Below are 25,406 nucleotides of genomic sequence, written 5' to 3'. Positions count from 1 at the left end.
AAATAATCAAACATACTTTAAAAACTGCATTTTTTAAAAGGTTTCACTCACCACAGGCATCAATTGCCAACACAGCATCTGAAGTCTTGCTGAAGGCGCTGACTCCGGCAGCATTTTCTGCTGCCACTTTGAACTCATAAATAAGTCCAGCGTTTACGCTGGTGACCTTGAAGTGTGTAGCACGGATCACCGTTCTGTTAACTGTCTGCCACAGGATGCTGTTTCTGTCTTTCATCTGGAGATGGTAGCCAAACACATGGCTGCCTCCATCAGACTTGGGCTCCTTCCAGGCCACAGTAATGCTCTCCCTGGTCACAGCAGTGATTTCTGGGGTTGATGGAGCATCCGAAATAGCTGACGGAAAGACAGGCAGTTTAAGAATGATGTGGGTTTTATTATAAAAACTGAGTAATAATGCAAAACAAATGGTTCTTACTGTATGGAAGGCTAACAGTAACAGTTGGTGAGTCAATGTGTTCACTAATTCCATATCTGTTTTCTGCTCTGATTCTGAACTGGTACTCCACACCAGTGTGCAGCTTCATAATCTTAATGGTGCATCGGGCCACGGCAGAGGAGACATCCATCCAGTGGGCTGTAGTCGTCTCTCTTTTCTGGATGATGTAGTTGGTGATGGGGCTGCCGCCTTCATAAGATGGTGGAAGCCACATCAGGCTCACACTGTCTTCTGTGACGTCAAACAGCTCCACGGGTCCAAGCGGAGCACTTGGGCGATCCAGAACCACAATATTAATAAAGGATTTGGTGGTTCCACTGGAGTTGGAGGCAGTGATGTCATAGCGTCCAGAGTCTACGGCAATGCTCTCGCGCAGCGTGATCTTGATGCTGTCAGGAGTGACTTCGGAGTTGAACCTCATTGTTGATTTGAGCAGCACATTATCCTTGCACAGAGACACCTTAGGCAGGGGCCGGCCCGTCAGTGGGATCTCACACTTGAGAGTGGAACCAGCTCTAACGTAGGCCGTGTTGTGGGGGAAGTGCTTCATGATGATTTCGGGAGATTCTAGAGTGACAAAAAGAATGGAATAAAGAAAAGAGTAGGGTGAAATACAATTTATTTTGACCTAAACATTGTTTTTTCCTATTTATACACATACAAGTAAGGGGTACTGACTTCACTGGTCACACTGATTAATCTGAAATATCCACTTACCAAACTGGTCTTTGACCAAAACGGGGATCAGCATTTCCTTAATGTCACTGAATCCAGCATGGTTCTCAGCTCTGACTCTGAAGAAATACTCTGCGTTCTCCCTCAGACCAGACACTGTTAAGTGGATGGACTTTGTTACGCCAACCTTGACCCACTTTTCTTGGCCTTTCTCCAGGGCTTCGACGAGATAGGAGGTAATTCTGCTGCCTCCATCTTGTTCTGGTTTGGCCCAGGCCAACGATACACTCTCCTTGGTTACCTCAGTTACACCCAGCTTAGGTGGTGGACTTGGTTTTTCTAGAGGAGGTGAACATTTTTTTAAATCATTGCAACTATATTAAATATTACATTGTAAAACAAAAATTACAGAAAAAAAACTAGACTCAATACCTGTGATCTTGGTTCCCTCTTTGGTCTCTGCAGCAACACCAACGCCATATTCATTCTCGCCTGTCACTCTGAAGTAGTAGACTTCTCCCTCCTTCAGGTCTGTCACCTTGTATGTTAGTCTGTGGCATGTGTCAGTCAACCTAGTCCAGCCTTTCTTGCTGGCCTCACGGAAATCAATAAGGTAATTCTTGACTGGTCCTCCTCCCTCATTCTCGGGAGTGTCCCAGTGGACAGTGGCAGAAGTCTTTGTCACGTCCTTGACCTCCACACTGGCAGGAGGTCCAGGTGAGTCCAGGACTCTGACACTTAGAGTCAATGAGGAGGTTCCGGCTACACTGGACAAGGTGATGGTGTATTTTCCTGAGTCTTGGCGAGTTGCTTTTTCTAATGTGATTGAAGTGTAGGTGTCTGTTGTGTCGATGACACCACGGACTCTTAGGTCAATGTCAGGCTTAGTCCAAGCAACATTGGGGATAGGTTTGCCTCTGAAGGGCACCTTCAGGATGAATGAGCTTCCATCTTTAACAATAAGAGTCTTCCTCATCTCATTGCTGATCTCAAAGACTGGTTCTTCCTCTTTTTCTTTGGCAATCTGTTCGTCCGACTCTTGACTGGGCTCACTGACTCCAATCTTATTAATGGACTTAACGACAAATACATATTCTTCCCCCGGTGTCAGTCCCACCACTGTAAACTCTGTGTTCTTGGTGTTATGGACTCCAACAATCCATTCATCATCAAATGCCTTTCTGTATTCTACCCTGTAACCAGTCACAGGTGCTCCGCCATCAAATAGTGGTTTATGCCATGACAGTGTGACTGTGGTCTTTGTAGAGTCGATGATTTTGGGCTTAGCAGGAGGTGAGGGCAGGAACTGTGGGTCTTCAGCCTTGGTGAGTTGGCAAGGGGCACTAGGAGCACTAAGGCCTGCAGAATTCTCTGCAAACACTCTGTATTCGTACTCACAGCCTTCACGAAGGTTTGAAGCCTTTACTCTGAGGTCATAAACAGGTTTCTTGTTCACACGGACCCAGCGGAGGCCAGTCTTCTCTCGCCTTTCAATTACATAGCTTGAGATACTGCTACCACCATCAGAAACTGGTCTTTCCCAGCAAATCGTCATTGCCTCACCAGTAACTGAGGTGACCTCGACATTAGTGGGAGCTGCGGCTACAGTGAATGGATCCATGGCTTTTGTGGGCTCACTCTCCAGAGCCTCACCCTCTCCATATTTGTTGACTCCCCTGACTCTGAAGATGTATTCATTACCTTTAAGCAGCTTAGTGACTTTACAAGTAGTTGCCTTCATGTCACCATATACCCGAGTCCAAGCAAGGCGACTTGTCTCACGTTTCTCGACAATGTAATGCATGATTTCAGCACCGCCATTCTCATTAGGAGGTCCCCATGTTATGGTACATTTCTCTGCAGTAAGGCCAGACACTGCCAAAGGTCCTGAGGCAGGTCCAGGTCTGTCCAGAACTTTGCAGTTAACAGCCACAGACCTGGTTCCACCAACATTGTGCAGAGTCAAGACGTACTGGCCAGAGTCCCTCCTGATGGCATCTCTAACAATCAGAGTGGTTGTGAAGTTGGTAGAGGTAATTTCACACCTGGCCTTTGCATCAATCTCCTTTCCATCCTTAGACCAGGTAATGACTGGGAGTGGACGCCCTGTGATTTCAGCATCAATTCTAATAAGCTCTCCAGCCTTGATGACAACCAACTGCCAGAATTTATCATCCAAGATTATAGTGGGAGGGTCTACATCATCCTTGACGGTGACAGGGCCAGTGCTTTCTGAAGGAACACTCAGCTGCTCAGCAGCATTCTTAGCAATAACGTGGAAGTCATACTGGACATCTTCTGTGAGGCCCATTACATCAAAATAGGTGTCTTGCAGATTGGCAAAGTTGCATTTCAACCAGCGACCACTGGGAAGTTCTTTATACTCCACAATGTATCCAGTGATTTTTATACCACCATCATACTCTGGGCCATCCCAGAAGAGGGAAACTGAGTTTCTGGTAATGTTTGTGATTTTGAGGTTACGTGGAGATTCACATGGGTCTCTGGCTGCGACTGGGTCACTGGGCTTAGTGCATGGACCAATGCCAGCAATATTCACAGCATAGACTCTGAACTGATACAACAAAGCTTCCTCAATACCAGTCATCTTAAACTGGGTTTCAGTCAGCAGACCTCTGTTGACTTTGGTCCACAAGATGCTGCTTTGCTCTTTGCATTCAATGTGGTAACCAGTAACTGGACTTCCACCATCACTGCCAGGTCTGCCCCATACTACCAGCATGCTAGTTTTGGTTGCATTGTCAACATGGAGGTTGGTTGGAAGGCCGGGAGGCTCAAATGGATACTGAGCAATAACAGGGGCAGAGTCGATGGCATGGCTTTTGCCGTAACGGTTTTCAGCTGCAATACGGAACTGGTACTCTGTTCCTTGAGTGAGATGAGAAACCTTTATTGATGTCCTGGCCACTGTGGCTGAGACAATCTGCCATGTGGTGGTTGTAGTGTCCCTCTTTTCCACCACATAATTGTTAATCTGGCATCCACCATGATAAGTTGGAGGATCCCAGGACAAAGAGATGAAGTCAGCGCTCACCTCATCCACTTTAATGTTGCTGGGTGAGCCAGGTTTGTCCAGGACCACAACAGAGATTTCAGCTCTCTTGGTGCCAACTGAGTTAATCAGTGTGATCTCATACTTCCCAACGTCGTCCTTGATGGCATCTTTGATGATAATCTTGGATGAGGTCTTAGAATTAACAACATTCACCCTGGTTGTCTGCTTAAGTGCATGACCGTCCTTCTTCCAGGATACCTCAGGTTGCGGTCTGCCCTTGAAAGGAACATCAATCTTCAAGTCATCTCCTGCTTTTACACTGTATGTGTTGAAGAACAGGTTGATGATGGGCTCCGTTGTCATGTCCTTCACCACCACAGGGGCAGCCAAAGGCTTGGGATCACTTTTGCCCTTATCATTCACAGCAATCACCCTGAAGGAGTATTCCTCTCCAGTTGTGAGTCCATCAATAGTAGTTTCCAATGCTTTAGCATCACTGCACACTGTCCATTTGTCATCTCCTTTGGGCTGCATTTCCACAATATAGCTTGTGATTTTACTGCCTCCATCATGATCAGGTTTCTCCCAGGAAAGGGTGACAGTATGACGAGTCACATCAAGCAAAATAATTTTACCAGGAGGCAACGGAGCCTCAGATATCTTTACTTGATCCGTGAATGCAGGCAGACCTACTCCTAGCTCATTCACAGCCAACACACGGAAATAATAGCGGCCTCCCTCTTGCATGTCAGAAATAATGAAAGAGGTCCTTACACAGTTGGTGGAAACACTGGTAAAAGCCATTCTCTTCTGCTCTCTCTTCTCCACAATGTAGTGGGATATCTTAGCTCCACCATCAATTAGAGGAGGCTCCCATGAAAGAGAGACAGAACTTCTCTTCACATCCTTAACTTCCAGATTGGTTGGAGCACTAGGGGAGTCCAGAACTCTAACATTGATGAACGCTGACTTTGAGCCACTGAGGTTCTCAAGGGTTAGAACATATTTGCCGGTGTCAAATCTGTCAACATTCTCAATCACCAGCATTGTGTAAGAGCTGGTAACTTCAATTTGAGTACGTTCATTCAGAGTACCATCAGCCTTGGACCATCTGACTTCAGGCTCAGGCTTTCCTCTGATCGTCACAAATAGTCGTAGGGTGGCAGTGGCACGGACATTGACCATTTTCCTCAGGTCAGCATCCAGTTCAATCTCAGGAGCTTCAAGCTTCTCTGCAGCAACCACAGACCCAGGCAGGTCCACATGTTCCCCCACTCCCTCACAGTTAACAGCACAAATACGGAACTTGTACTCTGCATTCTCTTTTAGTTGTTTCACTGTGTAGTGGGTGTTTTGAACCCCAGTTGAAGGTGTGCAAACACTCCATTCCTCTTCTCCTGCCTCCCTCATTTCAACAACATATCCAGTAACTGAGGCTCCGCCATCATAGATAGGCCTGGTCCAGGTCAGTGAGACTGTCGTGCTAGAATGATCAGTGACTTTGGGGTTATTTGGTGGTCCTGGTGGATAAGTAGCATCACATGCCTTTATGTACTGTGTTGGTGAGCTAGGTTTTCCCACTCCAGCAGCATTTTCAGCTGAGACCCTGAATTCATATGAGTGTCCATCTGTGAGGCCAGTGCACCTGAATCTCAAGTCACTTAGCCTCTTCTTATTGCACTTGTTCCACCTGATACCATCTTTATCACGTTTTTCGAGAACATAACCTTCAATCTCCGCTCCTCCGTTGTCCTCAGGCCTCTCCCAAGTAAGCACTATGGAGTCTCTAGTGATAGCACCAGCCTCTGGGGTGGAAGGGGCGCTGGGAACAGTGAATGGGTTACGAGCAATCACAGGCTCTGATTCTAAAGGCTCACCAACACCATATTTATTCACAGCAGTGACTCGGAAGATGTATTCATTGCCAGGGAGAAGTTTTGTGACTTTGTAGCTGATTGCTTGGATCTTTGGCTCAACTACTGTCCATGACAAACGACTAGTTTCTCTCTTCTCAATTATGTAGTGAGAAATGCTTGCTCCACCATCGTGGGTAGGGTGGTTCCAATGAAGATAACATTTCTCAGCTTTAACCCCTTTGACTTCTAATGGGCCATCTGGAGCACCAGGTCTATCCAGAACTTTAACATTAACTGTAATCATCTTGACTCCACCCACATTGACAAGCTTGAGGACAAAGTGGCCACCATCAACTCTGATGCAATCCTTGACTGTCAGGATGGTACGTGTGAGTGTGGTTTTAACCTCCATTCTTGGTGTGGCTTTGTCAATTTCCTTTCCATCCTTTAACCATGTGACCTCAGGCAGAGGCTTGCCAGTGTAGTCAGCATCAATGACAAAAGTTTCACCAGCACTAACAACAGTCAGATCTTTGAATTTAGAATCCATGGTGGCGTCTGGAGCCTCGATTTCATCTTTGGCTGTAATTTGTCCTGTGCTCTCAGATGGGCGACTGGAAATACCCGCACCATTCCTAGCAACTACTCTGAACTCATAAATACAGTCCTCGGTTAGACCAGTGATGGTGTACTGGGTATCAATGATGTTGGTGAAGCTGGCTTTCATCCAGCGGGTGTCTGGGTGCTTCCTCCTTTCAATTACATACCCAGTGATTGCACTGCCTCCATTGTACTGGGGCTTAGTCCATTGGAGTGTAACATGGTTTCTGGTGATGTCAATGGCCTCAGGAGTGCCTGGTGGGTCACATGGGTCTCTGGCTACAGTACTCTCTGAGAGTTTGCTAGCTGGGCTGAGACCAGCAATGTTCTCAGCATAAACTCTAAATTCATATTCAATACCTTCTTCCAGCTCTGTGGTCTTGAATCGTGTCTCTGGGATTAGAAGCTTGTTCAGTTTAGTCCACAAAAGACTGTTTTTCTCCTTTCTCTCCAGGTGATAACCAATGATGGGACTGCCTCCATTGTTGGTGGGAAGTTTCCATTCAACAACCATGCTATCTTTGGTTGCAGCTGTAATCACTGGTGTCCCTGGGGCAGAAGGCTCACTGAATGGATACTGAGCAATAACAGCAGGAGATAGAATGGCGGAACTCTTCCCGTATCTATTCTCAGCAGACACTCTGAACTGATACTCAACACCAGTCTTCAGCTTGGTGACTTTGATGGTGGTCCTGGCAATAGTAGCAGACACGATGTGCCATGCAGTAGTGGTCGTGTCTCTCTTCTCTACAATGTAGTTGTTGATCTGACAGCCTCCAGTATACTCTGGTGGCTCCCAGGAGAGAGTGACATAATTACAGCTCACCTCCTCAATCTTCACAGGTCCTGTGGGTGGCCCAGGTTTGTCAAGGACGATAACCGTAATCTCCTCTGTAACTGTTCCAATGCTGCTGGTAGCTGTGATCGTATATTTACCAGAGTCTTCTTTATTTGCATCTTTGATGACCAGCTTAGTTGATGATTGTGTGCTGGATACATTTAGTCTTGTTGTCTCCTTAAGAGCATGTCCTTCCTTTTTCCATTCAACTTTGGGAACAGGACGTCCAAATACCGGGATATCGATCTTTAGATCCTCACCGTGCTGTATACTGTATGTGTTGAACCTTATCTTGAATCTGGGCTCAATAGTGACATCTTTAGCAGTGACTGGTACAGCCAGGGGTCTAGGGTCACTCTTGCCCTTCTCATTGAAGGCTAAAACTCTAAACAGGTATTCATGTCCTGCACTGAGGCCTGTAACAGTGCCCTCACAGGTTTTGGTGGTAGTCGCCACTACCCATTCCTCTAAACCTACAGGTTGCATCTCAATGTAGTAGCCAATGATTCTGCTACCTCCATCATGATCTGGCTTCTCCCAGGACAGCGATGCAGAGGTTTTTGTCACATCTGTCAAAGTGACCTTACCTACAGGCAGAGGCGGCTCAGATGTTCTAACAGATTCTTCTGTTTCAGCTTGCTGTCCTACACCAAATTCATTCTCAGCTAAAACTCTGAAATAATAGATAGCTCCCTCAGTGAGGCCGGTGATTCGATAGCTTGTTTTTGTGCATTTGTTGTCCACATTAGAGTAAACTTTCCTGGTGGACTCTCGCTTTTCAACCAGGTAATTCTTGATTCTTGAGCCACCGTCAATAACAGGAGGCTCCCATGTCAGAGTGACACTCTCCCTCTTAACTTCTTTCACTGTAAGATTCAAAGGAGCCCCTGGAGTGTCCAGAACTTTAACAGATACAAACGCAGATTTGGTGCCAGCACTATTTTCCAAGTTGAGTATGTATTTTCCTGCATCATATTTGTCACAGATGTCAATGGATAGCTGTGTGTAATCTTCACCCGTCTCAATCTGAGCTTTGGTGGGCACCTCACCATCCTCCTTGGCCCAGCTTACTTCGGGAGTCGGACGACCCTTGAAAGGAATGCGGATTCTCATTGATCCGCCTGCTCTTACAACTATTCCCTTCCTGAGATCGGAATCCAGGATCACCTCTGGTGGATCAATCTTATCTATGGGTTTCACAACTCCTTGGATCTCTGTGGGCTCACCAAGACCCTCTTTATTGATTGCGCAGACGCGCACCTTGTATTCTTGGTGTTCTATCAATCTTTTAATGGTAAACTGGGTATCGTTTACGCCAGTGGATGGTGTGCATATGCTCCACTCCTCCTCATCAGCCATAGTTATTTCAACAGCATACCCTTGAATCTCACTACCACCGTCATAGATTGGTCTATGCCAAGCCAGTTTGATCGAGTTGTTTGTAGTGTCAACCACATGGACATTGGTAGGAGAACCTGGCTCAAAGGTGGGATCACAGGCTTTGAGGTAAGGTGTAGCTGGGCTTGGCTGGCCAACTCCAGCTGCGTTCTCCGCAGAAACCCTGAACTCATATTCATGATCCTCAGTGAGTCCCATTACTCTGAAACGTAAATCTGTCACTCTGCGTTTGTTGCACTTGGTCCACCTCACTCCAGCTCTGTCTCTCTTTTCAACAATGTATCCAACAATATCAGTACCTCCTGTCGTCACAGGGCGGTTCCAACAGACAGTCATGGAGTCCCTGGTGATATTTGTTATCTCAAGTTCCTGAGGTGAACCAGGAGTAACAAATGGATTTCTCATGATGACAGGTTCTGATTCAAGAGGCTCACCCACTCCATATTTATTGACAGCCAGGATTCTAAAGATGTACTCATTGCCCTTCAATAATTTGGTAACCTTGAGCATTGTGGCTCCACAGTCACTGGAGACAACAGTCCATGCCAAGCGACTGGTTTCTCTCTTCTGAATGACATAATGAGAAATACTAGCCCCTCCATCATGTTTAGGTGGCAGCCATGAGAGTGAGCATTTCTCCTCAGTAACATTACTGATTTTAAGAGGTCCCTCTGATGGCCCTGGTCTGTCCAGAACCTTTACACTGAATGGTACAGTCTTTGTTCCAGCCACATTAGTCAGAACCAAGGTGTACACTCCACCATCTACTCTGATTGCATCTTTCACAACAAGCAAAGCTTTGAAGTCAGTGTTTTTGATCTCAGCTCTTGCAGAGTTTTCAACTTCGACATGTCCCTTGAACCACTGAGCTGTTGGGATAGGCTTTCCTTCAACACTGGCCTCCAGACTGAATGTGTCTCCAGCATTAATAACAAGGGTCTGGTTGTACATGGGATCTGTCTCACATTTAGGTGTCTCAACTTCATCCATGGCTGTTATAGATCCCGTGGTCTCAGAAGGCTTGCTGACAGCACCAGCTGCATTCTTTGCAATCACCCTGAAGTCATATTTACAGTCCTCTGTCAGGCCAGTAACTGTGAATTCATGTTCAATGACATTTGCAAAGCTTGCTCTCATCCATTTTCCCTCAGGAAGGTCACGTTTCTCCACTACATAGCCAGTAACAAGACATCCACCATCATACTGTGGTGGGGTCCACCTCAGCTTCACTGAATGTCTGGTCACAATCAGAGCCTCAGGACGGCCAGGAGGATCACAAGGGTCACGCGCTACATAAACCTCAGACACTTTACTGCATTTTCCAATGCCAACAATATTCTCAGCATATACTCTATACTCATACGCAATGCCTTCCTCAAGAGGAGTGGATTTGAATCTACAGTCTTGGATTAGCATTTTGTTGATCTTGGTCCAGAGGATGCTGTTCTTCTCTTTTCTCTCCAGATGGTAGCCCAAGATAACACTGCCTCCATCAGATGGGGGTTTATGCCACTCAACCACCATATAATCCTTTGTATATGAGGACACAAATGGTGTCCCTGGAGGACCTGGTTCCTGGAATGGATACTGTGCTAGAACAAGCTCTGAATCAATTGCATAACTCTTTCCATATCTATTCTCAGCATAGATTCTGAACTGGTATTCGGCGCCTGTCTTCAGATTGGCAACTTTTAATGTGGTTCTAGCAACGGTGGCAGAAACAACAACCCAATTGGTTGTGGTTGTGTCTCTCTTCTCCACCACATAGTTAGAGATTGGACAGCCACCTGTGTATGTGGGAGGTTCCCAGGTAAGAGTCACGCTCTCAGCACTGATGTCATCAATCTTAACAGGGCCCGTTGGTGGACCAGGTTTGTCCAGGGTGATCACTTCTATAGTTGCTTCCTTGGAACCCAGAGGGTTGGAAATACTGATAGTGTACATACCCCCATCTTCTCTGTTGGCATCCTTTATGGTGAGGTTGGTCTGATGTGCTGAGTCAGTGACATTTACTCTGGTGGTCTGTTTAAGGGCTGCTCCATCCTTGGTCCAAGCAATGGTTGGCTTTGGATGACCAGCTACTGGAACTTCTATTTTGAGGTCATACCCTACCTGAACACTGTAGGAACTCACTTTGGGTCTAACAGAAGGCTCTATAACAAGGTCCTTTGCTACAACTGATTGAGCCAATTGTCTTGGGTCACTTTTGCCTTTGTCATTAACAGCTATAACTCTGAAGTGATACTCCTCTCCTTTCATAAGGTTGGTCACTGTAGTCTCCAGAGCCTTCACACTGGCACACAAAGACCAAGTATCACTGTCTTTTGGAGCCAATTCAACTTCATAATGACTGATTCTACTACCGCCGTCATGTATAGGCTTCTCCCAGGTTAGGGAAACAGTGCTATGAGTGACGTCAACAAGGCTCACCTTACCAGGTGGTTGAGGCTTCTCAGAAACTTTAATTGGTTCTGGAGTTTTAGCTTGGAGACCAACACCATATTCATTCTCAGCCAAGACTCTAAAGAAAAAGATCCCACCCTCTGGAAGAGGCTCAACTTTCCAAGACATCTTGTTGCAGGTGGTAATGGTGGAGTAAACCTTCCTGGTACTCTCACGCTTCTCAACAATGTAATGCTTAATCTTTGAGCCACCATCCAGAAGAGGAGGCTCCCATGTGAGAGAGACAGAGTTCTTGGTAATCTCTTTCACCATCAAGTTAGTGGGTGGGCTAGGTGAGTCCAGTACTCTAACACTGATAAAGACCGACTTCATTCCACTGGCATTTTCTGCAGTCAGGGTGTATTTGCCACTGTCAAATCTGTCCACATTCTCGATGACGAGTGACGCGTAAGTGCCTGTAATGTCAATTTGGGCCGTTTCTTTAATCTCACCCTCAGCCTTGCCCCATTTCACCTCAGGAGCTGGGCGTCCTCTCACAGGAACAAACAGCCTGAGGGTGCTTGCTGCTCTGATGTTGATCATTTTTCTCATATCAGCATCCAGGTCAAGATCAGGAGCTTCCAGTTTTTGCTCCATGAGAATTTTTCCAGGCACATCAGCATGCTCACCAACACCAACTTTGTTGATAGCACAAACTCTGAATTGGTACTCATGCTTCTCAAGCAGCTTTTTCACTGTAAACTTGTTGTCAGTGATTCCAGTGGGAGGAGTGCACATAAACCACTCATCAGAAGCCCCGTTACATGCTTCAACAATGTAAGCCTGAATCTCACAACCACCATCGTAGATGGGTTTTCCCCATGCCAGGGACACAGTGGTCCTAGATGTGTCTACTACTTTGGGATTGTTTGGTGGGCCTGGTTTGAAGATGGGATCCAGTGCTTTGTAGTACACCGTTGATGCACTAGGTGTGCCAACTCCAGCATTATTCTCAGCAGAAACTCTGAATTCATAGCTATGGTTTTCAATTAGCCCAGTCACTCTGAAGCGGAGCTCACTCACAGTGCGCTTGTTACACCTGGTCCACCTCACTCCATCTTTGTCACGTTTCTCAATAACATATCCCTGGATGGGGTTACCACCATCAGCAGCGGGTCTCTCCCAGGTCACCACCATAGAGTCCTTAGTAATTGTGGAGACCTCCACCTCTGTTGGTTGGCTAGGAGTCACAAATGGATTTTTGGCAATCATTGCATCAGATTCCAGAGGCTCACCAACACCATATTTGTTGACTGGGATCACTCGGAATATGTACTCATTACCAGTGAGAAGTTTAGTTATTTTCAGATTCAATGTCTGAACTTTTGGTTCAACCACAGTCCAAACAAGTCTGCTGGTTTCCCTCCTTTCAATAATATAATGGGAAACATCACTACCTCCATCTTGCAAAGGGGGTTTCCAGGAAATCGAACACTTTTCATTGGTTACCCCATAGATAGAGATGGGGCCCTCAGGTGGACCTGGTCTGTCCAATACTTTGACATAAATGTTAACAGATTTCTCTCCTCCGACATTCTTTACCCTCAACGTGTACTGACCCCCATCAACACGGATGGCTTCTTTAACAACTATACAAGCTGTAAAGTCTGTGTTTTTGATATCTGTGCGAGCTGCTTCTGTAATTTGGTGGCCATCTTTCAGCCAGTGCACAGTGGGGACCGGCTTACCATATACGGCAGCTTCAAGCCTGAAAGTCTCTCCAGCATTAACTACCACAGCCTGGGAGTACTTAGCTTCCAAGTCAATTTTGGGTGGATCTACCTCATCCTTGGCAGTGATGGCTCCAGTAGAATCGGATGGTTGGCTAGAGACACCTGCCGCATTTTTGGCAATAACACGGAACTCGTAAATATGATCTTCTGTAAGTCCGGTTACAACAAATTCTGTTTCCATGATGTTGGTGAAACTGGCTTTCATCCAGCGGCCACTTTCTTCCTTCTTCTCAACAACATAACCTGTGATTTTGATACCACCATCATAGTCTGGTTTGGTCCATCTGAGTGTCACTTGGTTTCTTGTTACAATAACAGCCTCTGGTTTTCCAGGTCTTTCACATGGATCTCTGGCCACTTGCATTTCACTGACCTTGCTGGCTTTGCTGATGCCAACGATGTTCTCAGCATAGACCCTGAACTCATAGTCAATACCCTCTTCGAGGCCAACGACCTTGAATCTAGTCTCTGGAATAAGTTGTTTGTTCTGTTTCACCCACAGTATGCTATTCTTCTCTTTAAGTTCTAAGTGGTATCCCAGAATTTTGCTTCCGCCATCATTGCTGGGTTTATCCCACACAACGACCATGGTCTCCTTGGTCGCTGACTGGACCACAACAGAACGTGGTGAACTGGGCAATTCAAACGGATATTGAGCAACTATGGTCTCAGAAAGCAGGAATGAGGACTTGCCATACCTATTCTCAGAAGCGATCCTGAACTGGTACTCAAATCCAGTTTTCAGACGAGCCGCCTTGATTACAGTTCTGGCAACTGTTGCTGACACAATCTGCCAATTGGTGGTTGATGTGTCTCTCTTCTCTACAATGTAATTGTTGATGGCACAACCACCATCATATTGTGGTGGATTCCAAGACAAGACCACACTGTCAGCAGTGACATCATCCAACTTAATGGGGCCAGTGGGAGGACCAGGTTTATCTAGTACCAAAACACTGATATCTGTAGCAGCCTCTCCAGCTGCGTTGGTCAGTTTGATAGTGTATGTGCCAACATCATCTCTGCAAGCCTCTTTAATGACCAGGTGAAGGTTTTTGTCAGTGGCTTCAGCATTAACTCTTGTTGTTTCCTTAAGAATAATGCCATCTTTCAGCCAAGTTGCTTCAGCCTTAGGACAGGCAGCATATGGTACATCTATTTTTAGGTCATCTCCTGCTAGCACGCTGAAAGTGCTGAAAAGCAGTTTGAAGGTTGGTGAGATAACCAGATCTTTAGCCACCACAGGTAGATTGAGAGAACGTGGGTCACTGACACCCTTTTCGTTCATGGATGAGACACGGAACATGTACTCCTCTCCTTGTGTAAGCCCAGTGACCTGAGCCCCATTGGTTTTTACCACCATGACCTGGGTCCACTTCTCACTACCTTTACTCTGCATCTCTACAATATAGCCTGTGATCCTACTTCCACCATCGTGGTCCGGCTTTTCCCAAGACAGTGTAACACTGGTGCTAGTTACTTCAAGGAGGGATACTTTGCCTGGAGGTAGAGGCTTCTCTGACACTTTAATTGGTTCAGTAGTTTCTACTGGGAGGCCGATGCCAAACTCATTTTCAGCCAGGATTCTAAAGAAGTACTGTTTTCCTTCCTCCAGGTCTCCAATTTTCCAGCTAGATTTATGACAACTGGCACAGACAGTTGAGTAGGCCTTCCTGGTTGATTCGCGCTTCTCCACAATGTAGCTGCGGACTCTTGACCCCCCATCAATGAGCGGTGCGTCCCAAACAAGGGAAACCGAATCCCTGGTGACTTCTTTAATGTTCAGATTCTGAGGTGCCCCAGGAGTATCTAGAACCCTGACATTAACAAATGCTGTCTTGCTCCCTGAAGCATTCTCTACAGTCACTAAGTATTTACCTCCATCAAATCTGTCAACATTTTCTATCTGAAGAGTGGTGAATGATGAGGTTATTTCAATAATTGCTTTGTCAAGAGATTCTCCATGCTCTCGTGACCATTTAACTTCAGGTGCTGGTCTACCCTTGATGGGGACGAAGAGTCTGAGGGTGCCGCAGGCTCTGATGCAGACAACCTTGCGCAGTTCTGCTCCAAGTTCAATTTCTGGGGGAAGCAGTCTGTCTTCAGCCTTGGGGGTTCCCGGAACAGCAGCAGGCTCACCCACTCCCTCACAGTTAGTGGCACAGATGTTGATTTTGTATTCCTGGTTTTCCTTGAGGTTGGTGATAGTGAAAGAAGTGGCTGTCCATCCCCTCTTGGGAGTCTGGATTGTCCATTCATCTTCCTCAGGCAGACAAGTCTCCACAATATAACCAGTGATTTCAGAACCACCATCATAGACAGGTTTGTTCCAAGCAAGTGTGATGGAAGACTTGGTGGTGTCCAGCACTCTGGGGTTACCTGGAGGTCCAGGCTGGAAAATTGTGTCTACGGCTTTGTAGAATGGACTGGAAGGACTAGGCTGGCTTAAACCAGCATTATTTTCAGCAAGAACTCTGAACTCATACTCATGTCCAACTGTGAGACCTGAAACCTTGAATCGCAGGTCACTTACTGTCCTCTTGTTGCACTTCACCCAGCGAAGACCAGTTTTATCCCTTCTCTCAATTATGTATGTATTAATTCTACTTCCTCCATCATGTTCAGGGCGCTCCCAGCATACAACCATAGAGTCCCTGGTGATTGTGGTGACTTCAGGCTGTGATGGTGGGTCGCTGACAACATAAGGGTTGGCACATATGACAGGTTCCGACTCCAAAGGTTCGCCCACACCATACTTGTTAACAGCCATGACTCTGAAAATGTACTCATTGCCCTTGAGAAGCTTAGTGACCTTGAACCTATTTGCCTGAAGATCTGTGGCAACATTTGTCCATGCCAACCTACTGGTTTCGCGCTTCTGAATGATGAAATACTCAATTTTGGCCCCTCCATCATGTGTTGGATGTAGCCAGTTAAGAACACATTTCTCTGCAGCCACATCGGTAACAGTAAGCGAGTCTGGTGGTCCAGGCCTGTCAAGCACCTTGACGTTGTATATAAATTTAGCAAAACCACCAGGATTGCTGGCAGTCAATGTGAAGGCACCACCATCCCTTCTCAGTGAGTCTTTGTTGGTAAGAGTTGTATGGAAGTCAGATGTCTTTATCTCAAGCTTGCCTGTATCCTCAAGCTCTTTTCCTTCCTTGGTCCATACCAGAGATGGGAGTGGCCTGCCAGTTACACTGGCCTCAAGCTTGAAGACCTCCCCTGCCATGACCACAACATTGCTGCTATAAGATGCATCGACATCAAGCCTGGGCTCTTCAATGTCATCTCTGCAGGTGATTGCCTCTGATGACTGAGATGGAGCACTAACTGCACCGGCTGAGTTTCGAGCAAACACACGGAACTCATAGGTTGCATCTTCAATCAGACCACTGACTGTGTAAATAGTTTCTAGAATGTTGTTAAAGTTTGCTTTGAGCCAGCGTCCATTGGGCATCTCTTTCCTCTCTACAGTGTAACCAGTGATAGAAAATCCACCATCACTCTCTGGTTTGGTCCATGACAGTGTCACCTCATGTCTGGTGATATTCAGTGCCACAGGTCTGCCTGGTGGGTCGACTGGGTCCAAGGCATACAAAGACTCGGAGGGTTTGCTAGGTTTGCTGAGACCAGCCATATTTTCAGCAGTAACACGGTACTCATATGCAATGCCATCAACAAGGCCTGTGGATTTAAAGATATTTCCAACAACAAGAGCTTTGCTGATCCTCTGCCAGAGAATGCTGTTTTTCTCTTTTCTGTCCACATGATAGCCCAAAATAGCACTGCCTCCATCATTGGATGGCTCATGCCAGCTAATAGTCATAGCATCTTTGTTGAAAGATGTGACTGTAGGAATGCCAGGCTGACCTGGCACATCAAATGGATAGGCAGCCACCACTGATTCCGAGACAATACAGGGCCCAATGCCATATCTGTTCTGGGCCTTGACACGAAACTGATACTGGGTTCCAGTATTGAGTCGAGCTGCTTTGAATGTGGTGCGGATCACTGTAGCTGCCAACTCCACCCATGAGGTGCCAGTAGTCTCCCGCATCTCAACAATGTAGTTGTTGATGGGAACACCTCCATCATTCTCTGGTGCCTCCCAGGACATGAGGACGTAATCACACGAGACTTCTTCCAGCTTAATGGGACCAGTAGGTGGACCTGGAATGTCGTGGACCAGGACGGTGATGAGCTCTGTCACTGTTCCCAACATGTTCTTTCCAGTCATAGAATACTGTCCTCCATCTGTTCTTTTGATCTCACTGATATTAAGGATAGTTGATGTTGGTGTGGTTTCAACATTCATTCTTTGCGTCTCCTTCAACACCACATCCCCTTTCTTCCAGGAGACCACAGGCCTTGGTTTGCCCAGCACTGGAATCTCAACCTTTACACGATCGCCTGCCTTGGCAATGACAGTCTTCTGGTAGACCCCACGCAGGTCGAATGAGGGAGCGGACGTTTGCTCTTTGATGACAGCAGGCCTGCTCTCACGAGGATCACTCCTGCCTGATGCATTAACAGCCATGATACGGAAGGTGTATTCAGCACCCTCAATCAGATCTGTGACAGTGTAATCCAAGGCCTTGATGGTTGCCACATGGACCCAGTGATCAGTGTCCTTTTTCTGAGCCTCGATGACATATCCAGTAATTAAGGTGCCCCCATCGTGGAGGGGTTTGGTCCATGCAAGGCTGGCACTGTCGTTGGTCACGTCAGTGACATACAGGTTTTCTGGTGCAGAAGGAGCCTGAGACACCCTGATGGGGTGAGGGGTTTCAGCTGGCTCACCTACGCCAAGGTCATTTTCAGCAGAGATACGGAAGTAGTAGTAAGCGCCCTCCTCAAGGTCTGTAAATTTGAAGGAGCATTTCTGCCATGTGGTGCTAAGCACTGTATAGGCCTTCTTGGTGGCTGCTCTTTTTTCAATAATGTAGTTATGAATCTTAGATCCACCATCAATTATGGGTATTTCCCACTGCAGGCTTATGCTGTTCTTAGTGATCTCTCTTGGTTTAAGGTTTACTGGTGGACCTGGTGTGTCCAGAACTCTCACATTCACAAAGCCAGTCTTCTTGCCAGCAACGTTTTCCAGAGAGAGGTTATATTTCCCAGCATCGTATCTGGTGCATTCAGGAATAACCAGTAGAGTGTACGACTCTGTGGTGTCAATGTGTGCGCGCATTTTCAAGTTTGTATCATCTTTACTCCAAATTACTTCAGGAACAGGGCGACCCTTGATGGGTACAAACAGACGGATTGAAGCACGACATCTGACCACCAGAGTTCTTCTAAGTTCAGCATCCAGCTCAAAGTCTGGCAGCAATTCCTGGTCCACCAGTTCAGTGACATTCTCAACCTCTGCAGGCTCACCTACTCCCTCAGAATTTATAGCGCTGACCCTGAAGTGATATTTGCCTCCTTTTTGAAGTTTACCAATAACATATTCAGTAACTTTTACTGGATACTGTGTCTCTGTCTCCCAGTCATCATGCCCCTCCTTTTTGTACTCAACGATATATCCTTCCACTTCAAGACCACCATCATAGTGTGGTCTGCCCCAGGCAAAGGTAGCTGTGGTTTTTGTTGTTTCAGTAATTCTGGGGTTGGATGGAGGACCAGGTGGATCTATAAGGCATAAAATGAAGAGGTTTTAAAAGTTAGTTTGATCTACACTTACTCACTTTCCTGTGATCAAATTTACCGTGTTTTAAAATGCTTTTTTCAGTTCTGTACAAAGACTGGTTTTACTTACACACAATGTCTTTGGTCATCACAGGGTGTGATGGCTCACTTGGCTCCCCAAATCCAGCCTTATTCTCTGCAGTGACTCTAAACTCATACTCCACACCTTCATTCAGGCCTTGAACCTTACAGCGCAGGTCAGGGACTGTCCTCTTAGAGGCTCTCACCCATCTCAGTCCCTTCCTCTCTTTCCTCTCTACAGAATATCCTCTAATGTCACTTCCTCCATCGTTTGCTGGTCTTTTCCATGAAATGGTGACAGCATTTCTACTGACATTATCAATCTCTGGGATAGAAGGAGGGCCTGGTGGGCCTGTGAAAACAAGATCATCAAGAATTATTTTTTTAGTCACAATCTTTAAAACCTTTAAACTAAGAAACTACTGTATGTACACCTACCATAACTGTCAACCATTTTGACTGGACCAGACTGGCTAGAGTCTCCCGTGCCATACTGGTTCACAGCAAACACTCTGAAGATGTACTCATTTCCCTTGATCAGTTTGTGCGCTACATGTCTGCAGTCCATGATATTCTCGGCTAGTTTGGTCCACTGCAGACGACCGGTCTCTCTTTTCTCTAGGATGTATGACTTGATAGAAGAGCCTCCATCCTCTTCTGGTGGAAGCCAGGTCAGAGTACACTTCTCGGATGAAATATTGCATGCTTCGATGGGACCTGGAGGTCCAGGTATGTCCAGGACTTTCACTCTAACATGTTCTTCTTTGATGCCGAATGGGTTGCTAGCAGTGATAGTGTACTCTCCAGTGTTCTTCCGGCTTGCATATTTGATAGCTAGGGTGGAGGAAGTGGGGGTACTGGTGATGGTGATGATGTCAGAGCTCTTGAACTCGCGGCCTCCCTTAGACCAGACAGCAGTTGGTGGAGGTTTGCCCACAATCTTGGAAGCTGAGACCACAATTGTGTCACCTGCCTTCACAATTACGTCCCTCATGTCTGGGTCGATAGTGATAGATGGGGGCTCTGCAGAGCGGATGAAGTGTAAAGTAAGCATCAAATTTCACTATGATGAGGTTTATGGTATGACACTTGTAAAACTATAAACAACATTTTAAAAACTTCTAGTTACCTACATGTTTTGAGACTTCTAAATTTAGTGCACCTTCCAACTTACCATACTCATCTTTGCAGGTCAGAAGCTCGGTTAGCTCTGATGGAACACTAACAGCACCGGCCGCGTTCTTAGCCCGGATTCTGAACTGATACTGGGCCCCTTCTGTTAGGTCTGGGACAGTGAATGCACATCCCTGGACGTTGACATGGTTGGCCTTCATCCAGGTCTTACCACCAGCCTCCAGTTTTTCCACCATGTAGCCAGTAAGTTTGTAGCCACCGTCGTATTTGGGTGCTGTCCAAAACAGGGTGACTGTGTTTCTGGTGACATTAATCACCTCAGGCTTTCCAGGAGGATCTGACAGAGTACAAATAAAAGAAAGGTTAAGTATTTAATATTTCAGTGAAATCCAGAGAATTTATTAATAATTTAATTCTTCAGTTTTGGAAAAATAATCAAATTGTAGTGAACTCACCAATAGGATCAAGGGCGACCACTGCCTCTGTGGCCTTGCTTGCTTTTCCAAGGCCAGCCACATTCATGGCCATCACTCTGAACTCATACTCTAGTCCTTCAATCAGGCCAGTGACTCTGCATTCCTTCACTCTCAGAGGAGTCTTAGTGGCTCGTTTCCACATCAGGCTGTTCCTTTCCTTAAATTCAACGTGATATCCTGGAGCAACCGCAGAATCAGAGAAATGGTTACTGTTTCAAGTTTAAACGCTATCCAACATAAGGATACTTGTAAGAGTTAGTTACCAGTAATCGGGGAGCCACCAGAGTCCCTTGGATCAGACCAAGTCAGGATGGCTGACTCATGACGAATGCTCACAATCTCTGGAGGAGCAGGTGCCCCAGGCACATCTGGGAGACGGAGGCAGAATAAAGGTGGAGGTATTAACAATGAAGAAAATACATTGAAGTCATGCATTTTACACGCACACATTTAATAACGATGGAACATATTATACAAACAATAAAATAATTATGAAAAGTAACTATTATATTAGTCAGTTCGTAGAACATTACTCACCGAATGGATGCTGGGCAATGACCGCGTCAGACCTCAGACACTCTCCAACTCCATATTTGTTCTCAGCAAACACTCTAAAGATGTACTCTATTCCGTCGTGGAGTCTGATCACCCTCATGGTGGTCTTCTGGATGGCTGAAGCTACGGTAGCCCACCTGTTGTCTGTCGTCCTCCTCTTCTCTACGATGTAATTGGACACCTCTGCACCTCCGTCATCTTTGGGCGGCGCCCACTCCAGGGTGATGCCGTCGGCAGTGATCTCATCAAACGTGATGGGTCCGGTGCAGATTCCGGGTTTTCCCACCACTTTCAGCTGGAATTTGCACTCCTTTGAGCCGGCACTGTTCTTGGCAGTAATTTTGAAGGTCTCGGCATCTCCTCGATGGCAGTCTCTTATCAGCAGGGTGGTGACTCCCTGCGAGGCTTCGACACACATGCGTCCGGTATCGCCGAGCATCATGTCTCCCTTTTTCCAGGTGATGACGGGGTAGGGCACGCCACTAATGGGAATATTGATACGCGTGGTGCTGCCCTCCTTTACTGTGTAGCAGCCGTCTTGCAGACAGCTCAAGTTGCAATCAGGCAGCACTGAAATCCAAAGGAATTTACTCATCAGAAAAAGCACCAAGTGTAAGTAAGAACGTGTCACAGCAGGTAAAAATGAATTTTTCTTACCAAACTGGTCCTTTGCAACAACAGTGAGCTCCGTTGGTAGTCCTTCTCCAGACTCGTTGAGGGCCTTTACCCTGAACAAATACTCCTGGCCTTCTTTCAACTCATAAATTGTGTGCGAGGTGCTCTTCCCTTTCATGATCTGCTTCCACTTCTCCTCGCCTTCACTCTGTTCCAGGATGTAACCAGTAACGTGGCTTCCACCATCACTGATGGGCTTCTTCCAGCCCAGGGTGATTGAGTCTTTGGTTGTATTCTGGGCTTTGAAGTCCATCACTGGGCCGGGCCGCTCTGCAAAACAGGTGGGATGGGTTATTGGGAGCAAATGGCTTGTGTGTTTTCAGTCCAGCTGCTGCTACATGTGAGGACACAAAGTTCCTCATTGTTCTTAGTTTAGAAATATCCAATCCAAACCTCTGCTCTGGATACTCTCAAACATAGAGTTGTCTGAGGTGTATAATATAATATCTTTTCTAAGCAAAGCTACCTGAAGCTCGGACGCTGCCTGCAGTCTCGCAGCCCTCTCCGATGCCGTATGCATTTTCAGCCAGCACCCTGAAGCAGTATGCTAGTCCTGGCTCCAGGTTGGTGATTCTGAAGGAGGACTTTGGACACTCTGACGACACACAGGTCCAGGCCTTCCTGTCAGCTAGACGTTTCTCTACAACATAGCTCTTAACGGGGCTGCCACCATCGATCCGTGGTGCATCCCAGGTGATGCTAGCATGGGTCCTGGAGGTCTCCTTCACAATCAGGTTTTCAGGGGGTCCAGGTGTATCTGAGTGGGGGGAAAAAGCAGCATATGCAGCTCAGAGATGTGTCAACAAAACTGAGATATAAGTCGGGTTGGAGAAGCACAATTATCTAAAATCAGATTCCTTGCTTCTCTTCAGCTCAGCTGAAAATCTTACCAAGGACTTTTACTACGATTGTGTAGCTCTTGGATCCACTGCTGTTCTCCAGGGACAGCACGTATTTGCCAGCGTCATATCTGTTGACGTTCTCGAGCATGACAAAGGAGTCCCATTCTGTAGTCTGGATCAGCAAACCCTCCCTGTTCTTCAGGTCAGCGCCCACCTTAGTCCATGTCACCTTTGGAGCCGGGCGTCCTCTCAGCGGGACGTAGAGCCTCATGGTGACACCGGCTCGCAGAACCAAAGCCTTCCTCAGGTCAGCATCCAACTCAGCCTCTGGGGCGACTGAAGGAGAGATTTTTGAACTTCAATCTTTGATCAGATCTTAGTGATACATGTCATCATTTAGTCAGTTTCAGCAGGGGAATTAATTTCCTGTTCAGTGTTTGCTTCAAATCAGAACATTTGAAATGTTTAGCCTTTTTGCTGACAGCATTTATGATGTTTTGCTCTGAAATATCTTACCACTTGAAATATGATTTACTAGAGTAAAACATCTGCAAATAATCTATTCTTTGAGGTTATAACACAAATAGCAGCAAGTTACAAACAAAGTATCGTAACAGAAAGCTGATTAACATACTCAGGATGTCCTTGGCCATGTGGTTTCCAGGAACATCGCTGGGCTCGCTGTAGCCAATCTTGTTGACAGCAAGGACTCTGAACTGGTACTCTGTTTTGTCCATCAGGCCAGTTACTACGAGTTTCGTGGCCTGGAGTTTCTTTGGGACGTTGCACTTGTTCCAGTCCTCTGCCTCAGCTCGTTTGCACTCCACCAGGTATCCGATGATCTCACAGCCACCGTCGTATGCCGGTTTGGTCCAGCTAAGACTGATGGAGCTCCTGGTTGAGTCAACCACCTTGGGGAAGGCAGGTGGCCCAGGAGGATCTAAATAATTTTAAGTGAGAATGATGAGTCAAAAAGATTGAAGTTTCATTTTCAACAAGTTTTGTAAAGCAAACACTCACAGACAGGGTCCACAGCCAGAGCAGCGTTGGATGCGTCGCTGGGTTTGCCCAAGCCAGCCTTGTTCAGGGCGATGACTCTGAACTCATATTCAGAGCCCTCAGTCAACTGAGCAGCTTTGATGGTTCTGTCAATGACGGGCCGGCGGTTAACCTTCGCCCACGTCAGCTCAGTGGCTTCTCGTTTCTCCACCATGTAGCCTAGGATGGACGCCTTTCCGTCATTGGCTGGGGCCTTCCAGCTGACTGTCATGGAGTCTTTGGTAATGTTGGTGATGACGGGTGGCTCACATGGCCCAGGAACATCTGATGGAAGATGTTATCATATCTCCTTTCAGCATCATTCATCAGCAGATACAGTATACCATCTCATCAATCAAAATTTCTGAAACTAGGAAATGTGGCTCATACACTTGCCCAGTTACATTGAGAATATCTTTTTTATTTTTCATGAAAATCTCACTATAATACGTGTTTCTTACCATATGGGTTCCTGGCCATGACAGAGTTAGTCATGATGACATCTCCTACACCATACTGGTTCTCAGCGCTGACTCTGAACTCGTATTCATGGCCCTCTATAAGCTTCTCTACTGAGCAGTCTGTCAAGTGTCCATGGATGTTGGATGTGACTAGAGCCCAGTTGGCCCTGCTGGTCTCACGCTTCTCAATGATGTAGTTGGTGATTTCAGATCCGCCGTCTGCAAGTGGAGGCTCCCACCGCAACTTAACACGGTCGGCAAACACCTTGGCAATTTTCACAGAGGCTGGAGGGCCAGGTTTGTCTGGAGATGAGGGGGGAGAAAAGCTTGATTTCCATGTCCGAATGCACAAAATACTTACTTTAACACTAATATGATACAAGATCTAACTTACCAAGTACTTTAACCTTTATGGTGGCATACTTGGAGCCATTGATGTTTTCAGCAGTGATGGTGTAGTCTCCAGACTCTTTCCTGGTCACAGCGTAGAGCTCCAGCAGGTGGACGTGCTTCTTCTGGCCCATCTTCATTCCCTCAGCGAGGACCAGAGGGGCTCCATCTTTTTTCCAGCTCACCTTAGGCAGCGGTTTGCCAAACACCTCAGCGTCCATAAAGATGTTCTCTCCAGCTTTCACCACGATCAGGTTCTTCATGTTGACGCCCAGGTCTACACGAGGAGGAACTGCAGAGAACAAGAAAGAACAGTTAATTATGATTTTAGTCAACAAATCGATCCGTGATGGTTTAATGTTGCTAGGCAGAGCCGTACCATTCTCTGCGAATACTGGAATGGGGTCGGACAGCTCGGACGGCAGGCTGGTGTTGATGGCAGTTCTAGCAATGACTCTGAACTGGTACTGTTGACCCTCCTCCAGGCCGGTCACCACATAGCTCTCGGTCTGGATGTTCATGCAGTTAGCATTGCAACGGGTCCACTTCTCCTCCGGAAGCTTTGTGTATTCAACGTGGTAGCCAATCAGCTTGCTGCCACCATCGTGCTCAGGACGATTCCAGACCAACGAGACGGTGTTCTTGGTCACGTCCATGGGCTCAGGTTTACCCGGCGGGTCTGGATGGAAACAGGTTTGTAGTTGATTTGTATGTTTGAATGTGGAGGACATACCTTTAGAGTGGAGAAAAATATCAATTTCTTACCGACAGCAGTTCTTGCCGTGATGAAGTCTGTCTGTTTGCAGGGTTTACCCTGTCCAGCCATGTTTCGGGCAGACACCCTGAAAGTGTACTCCAAGCCCTCGATGAGGCCTGTGCAGGTGTATTGTGTGGCTTTGACCACAGACTCATTAGCTTTCGACCACAAAAGGCTGTTACGCTCCTTCTTCTCAATGCAGTATCCAGTGATGGGGCTGCCACCGTCGTTGCTGGGACGCTCCCACGACAGGATGACAAAGTCCTTGTTGATCTTGTTGATCTGCAGGCTTCTGGGCTCGCTGGGAGGATCTTAAGGAGAAAAATAACAAAAATATCCTCA

General features: G+C 46.6%; 1 protein-coding gene across 1 annotated transcript in view; it reads right to left on the bottom strand.

Moving 5' to 3' along the window:
- ttn.2 (titin, tandem duplicate 2) overlaps window positions 1-25,406 on the bottom strand; it is a 201,301-nt gene that overhangs the window by 27,486 nt on the left and 148,409 nt on the right. Inside the window, exons 205-223 of the mRNA XM_061722952.1 lie at window positions 25,073-25,375; window positions 24,687-24,986; window positions 24,312-24,599; window positions 23,918-24,220; window positions 23,439-23,741; window positions 23,053-23,358; window positions 22,467-22,754; window positions 22,043-22,333; window positions 21,559-21,846; window positions 20,884-21,471; window positions 20,610-20,714; window positions 20,326-20,523; window positions 19,911-20,207; window positions 19,175-19,759; window positions 18,786-19,088; window positions 1,565-18,658; window positions 1,175-1,471; window positions 437-1,024; window positions 52-354 (exon numbers count right to left, since the gene is read on the bottom strand). Coding sequence (XP_061578936.1) covers window positions 52-354; window positions 437-1,024; window positions 1,175-1,471; window positions 1,565-18,658; window positions 18,786-19,088; window positions 19,175-19,759; window positions 19,911-20,207; window positions 20,326-20,523; window positions 20,610-20,714; window positions 20,884-21,471; window positions 21,559-21,846; window positions 22,043-22,333; window positions 22,467-22,754; window positions 23,053-23,358; window positions 23,439-23,741; window positions 23,918-24,220; window positions 24,312-24,599; window positions 24,687-24,986; window positions 25,073-25,375 — 23,028 coding nt within the window. The remainder of the gene's footprint in view (window positions 1-51; window positions 355-436; window positions 1,025-1,174; window positions 1,472-1,564; window positions 18,659-18,785; window positions 19,089-19,174; window positions 19,760-19,910; window positions 20,208-20,325; window positions 20,524-20,609; window positions 20,715-20,883; window positions 21,472-21,558; window positions 21,847-22,042; window positions 22,334-22,466; window positions 22,755-23,052; window positions 23,359-23,438; window positions 23,742-23,917; window positions 24,221-24,311; window positions 24,600-24,686; window positions 24,987-25,072; window positions 25,376-25,406) is intronic.

This window comes from Cololabis saira, chromosome 6, assembly GCF_033807715.1.
Source record: "Cololabis saira isolate AMF1-May2022 chromosome 6, fColSai1.1, whole genome shotgun sequence".
In the NCBI taxonomy this organism is placed as follows: domain Eukaryota; kingdom Metazoa; phylum Chordata; class Actinopteri; order Beloniformes; family Belonidae; genus Cololabis; species Cololabis saira.
This window is presented reverse-complemented; position numbering and strand designations above follow the sequence as displayed.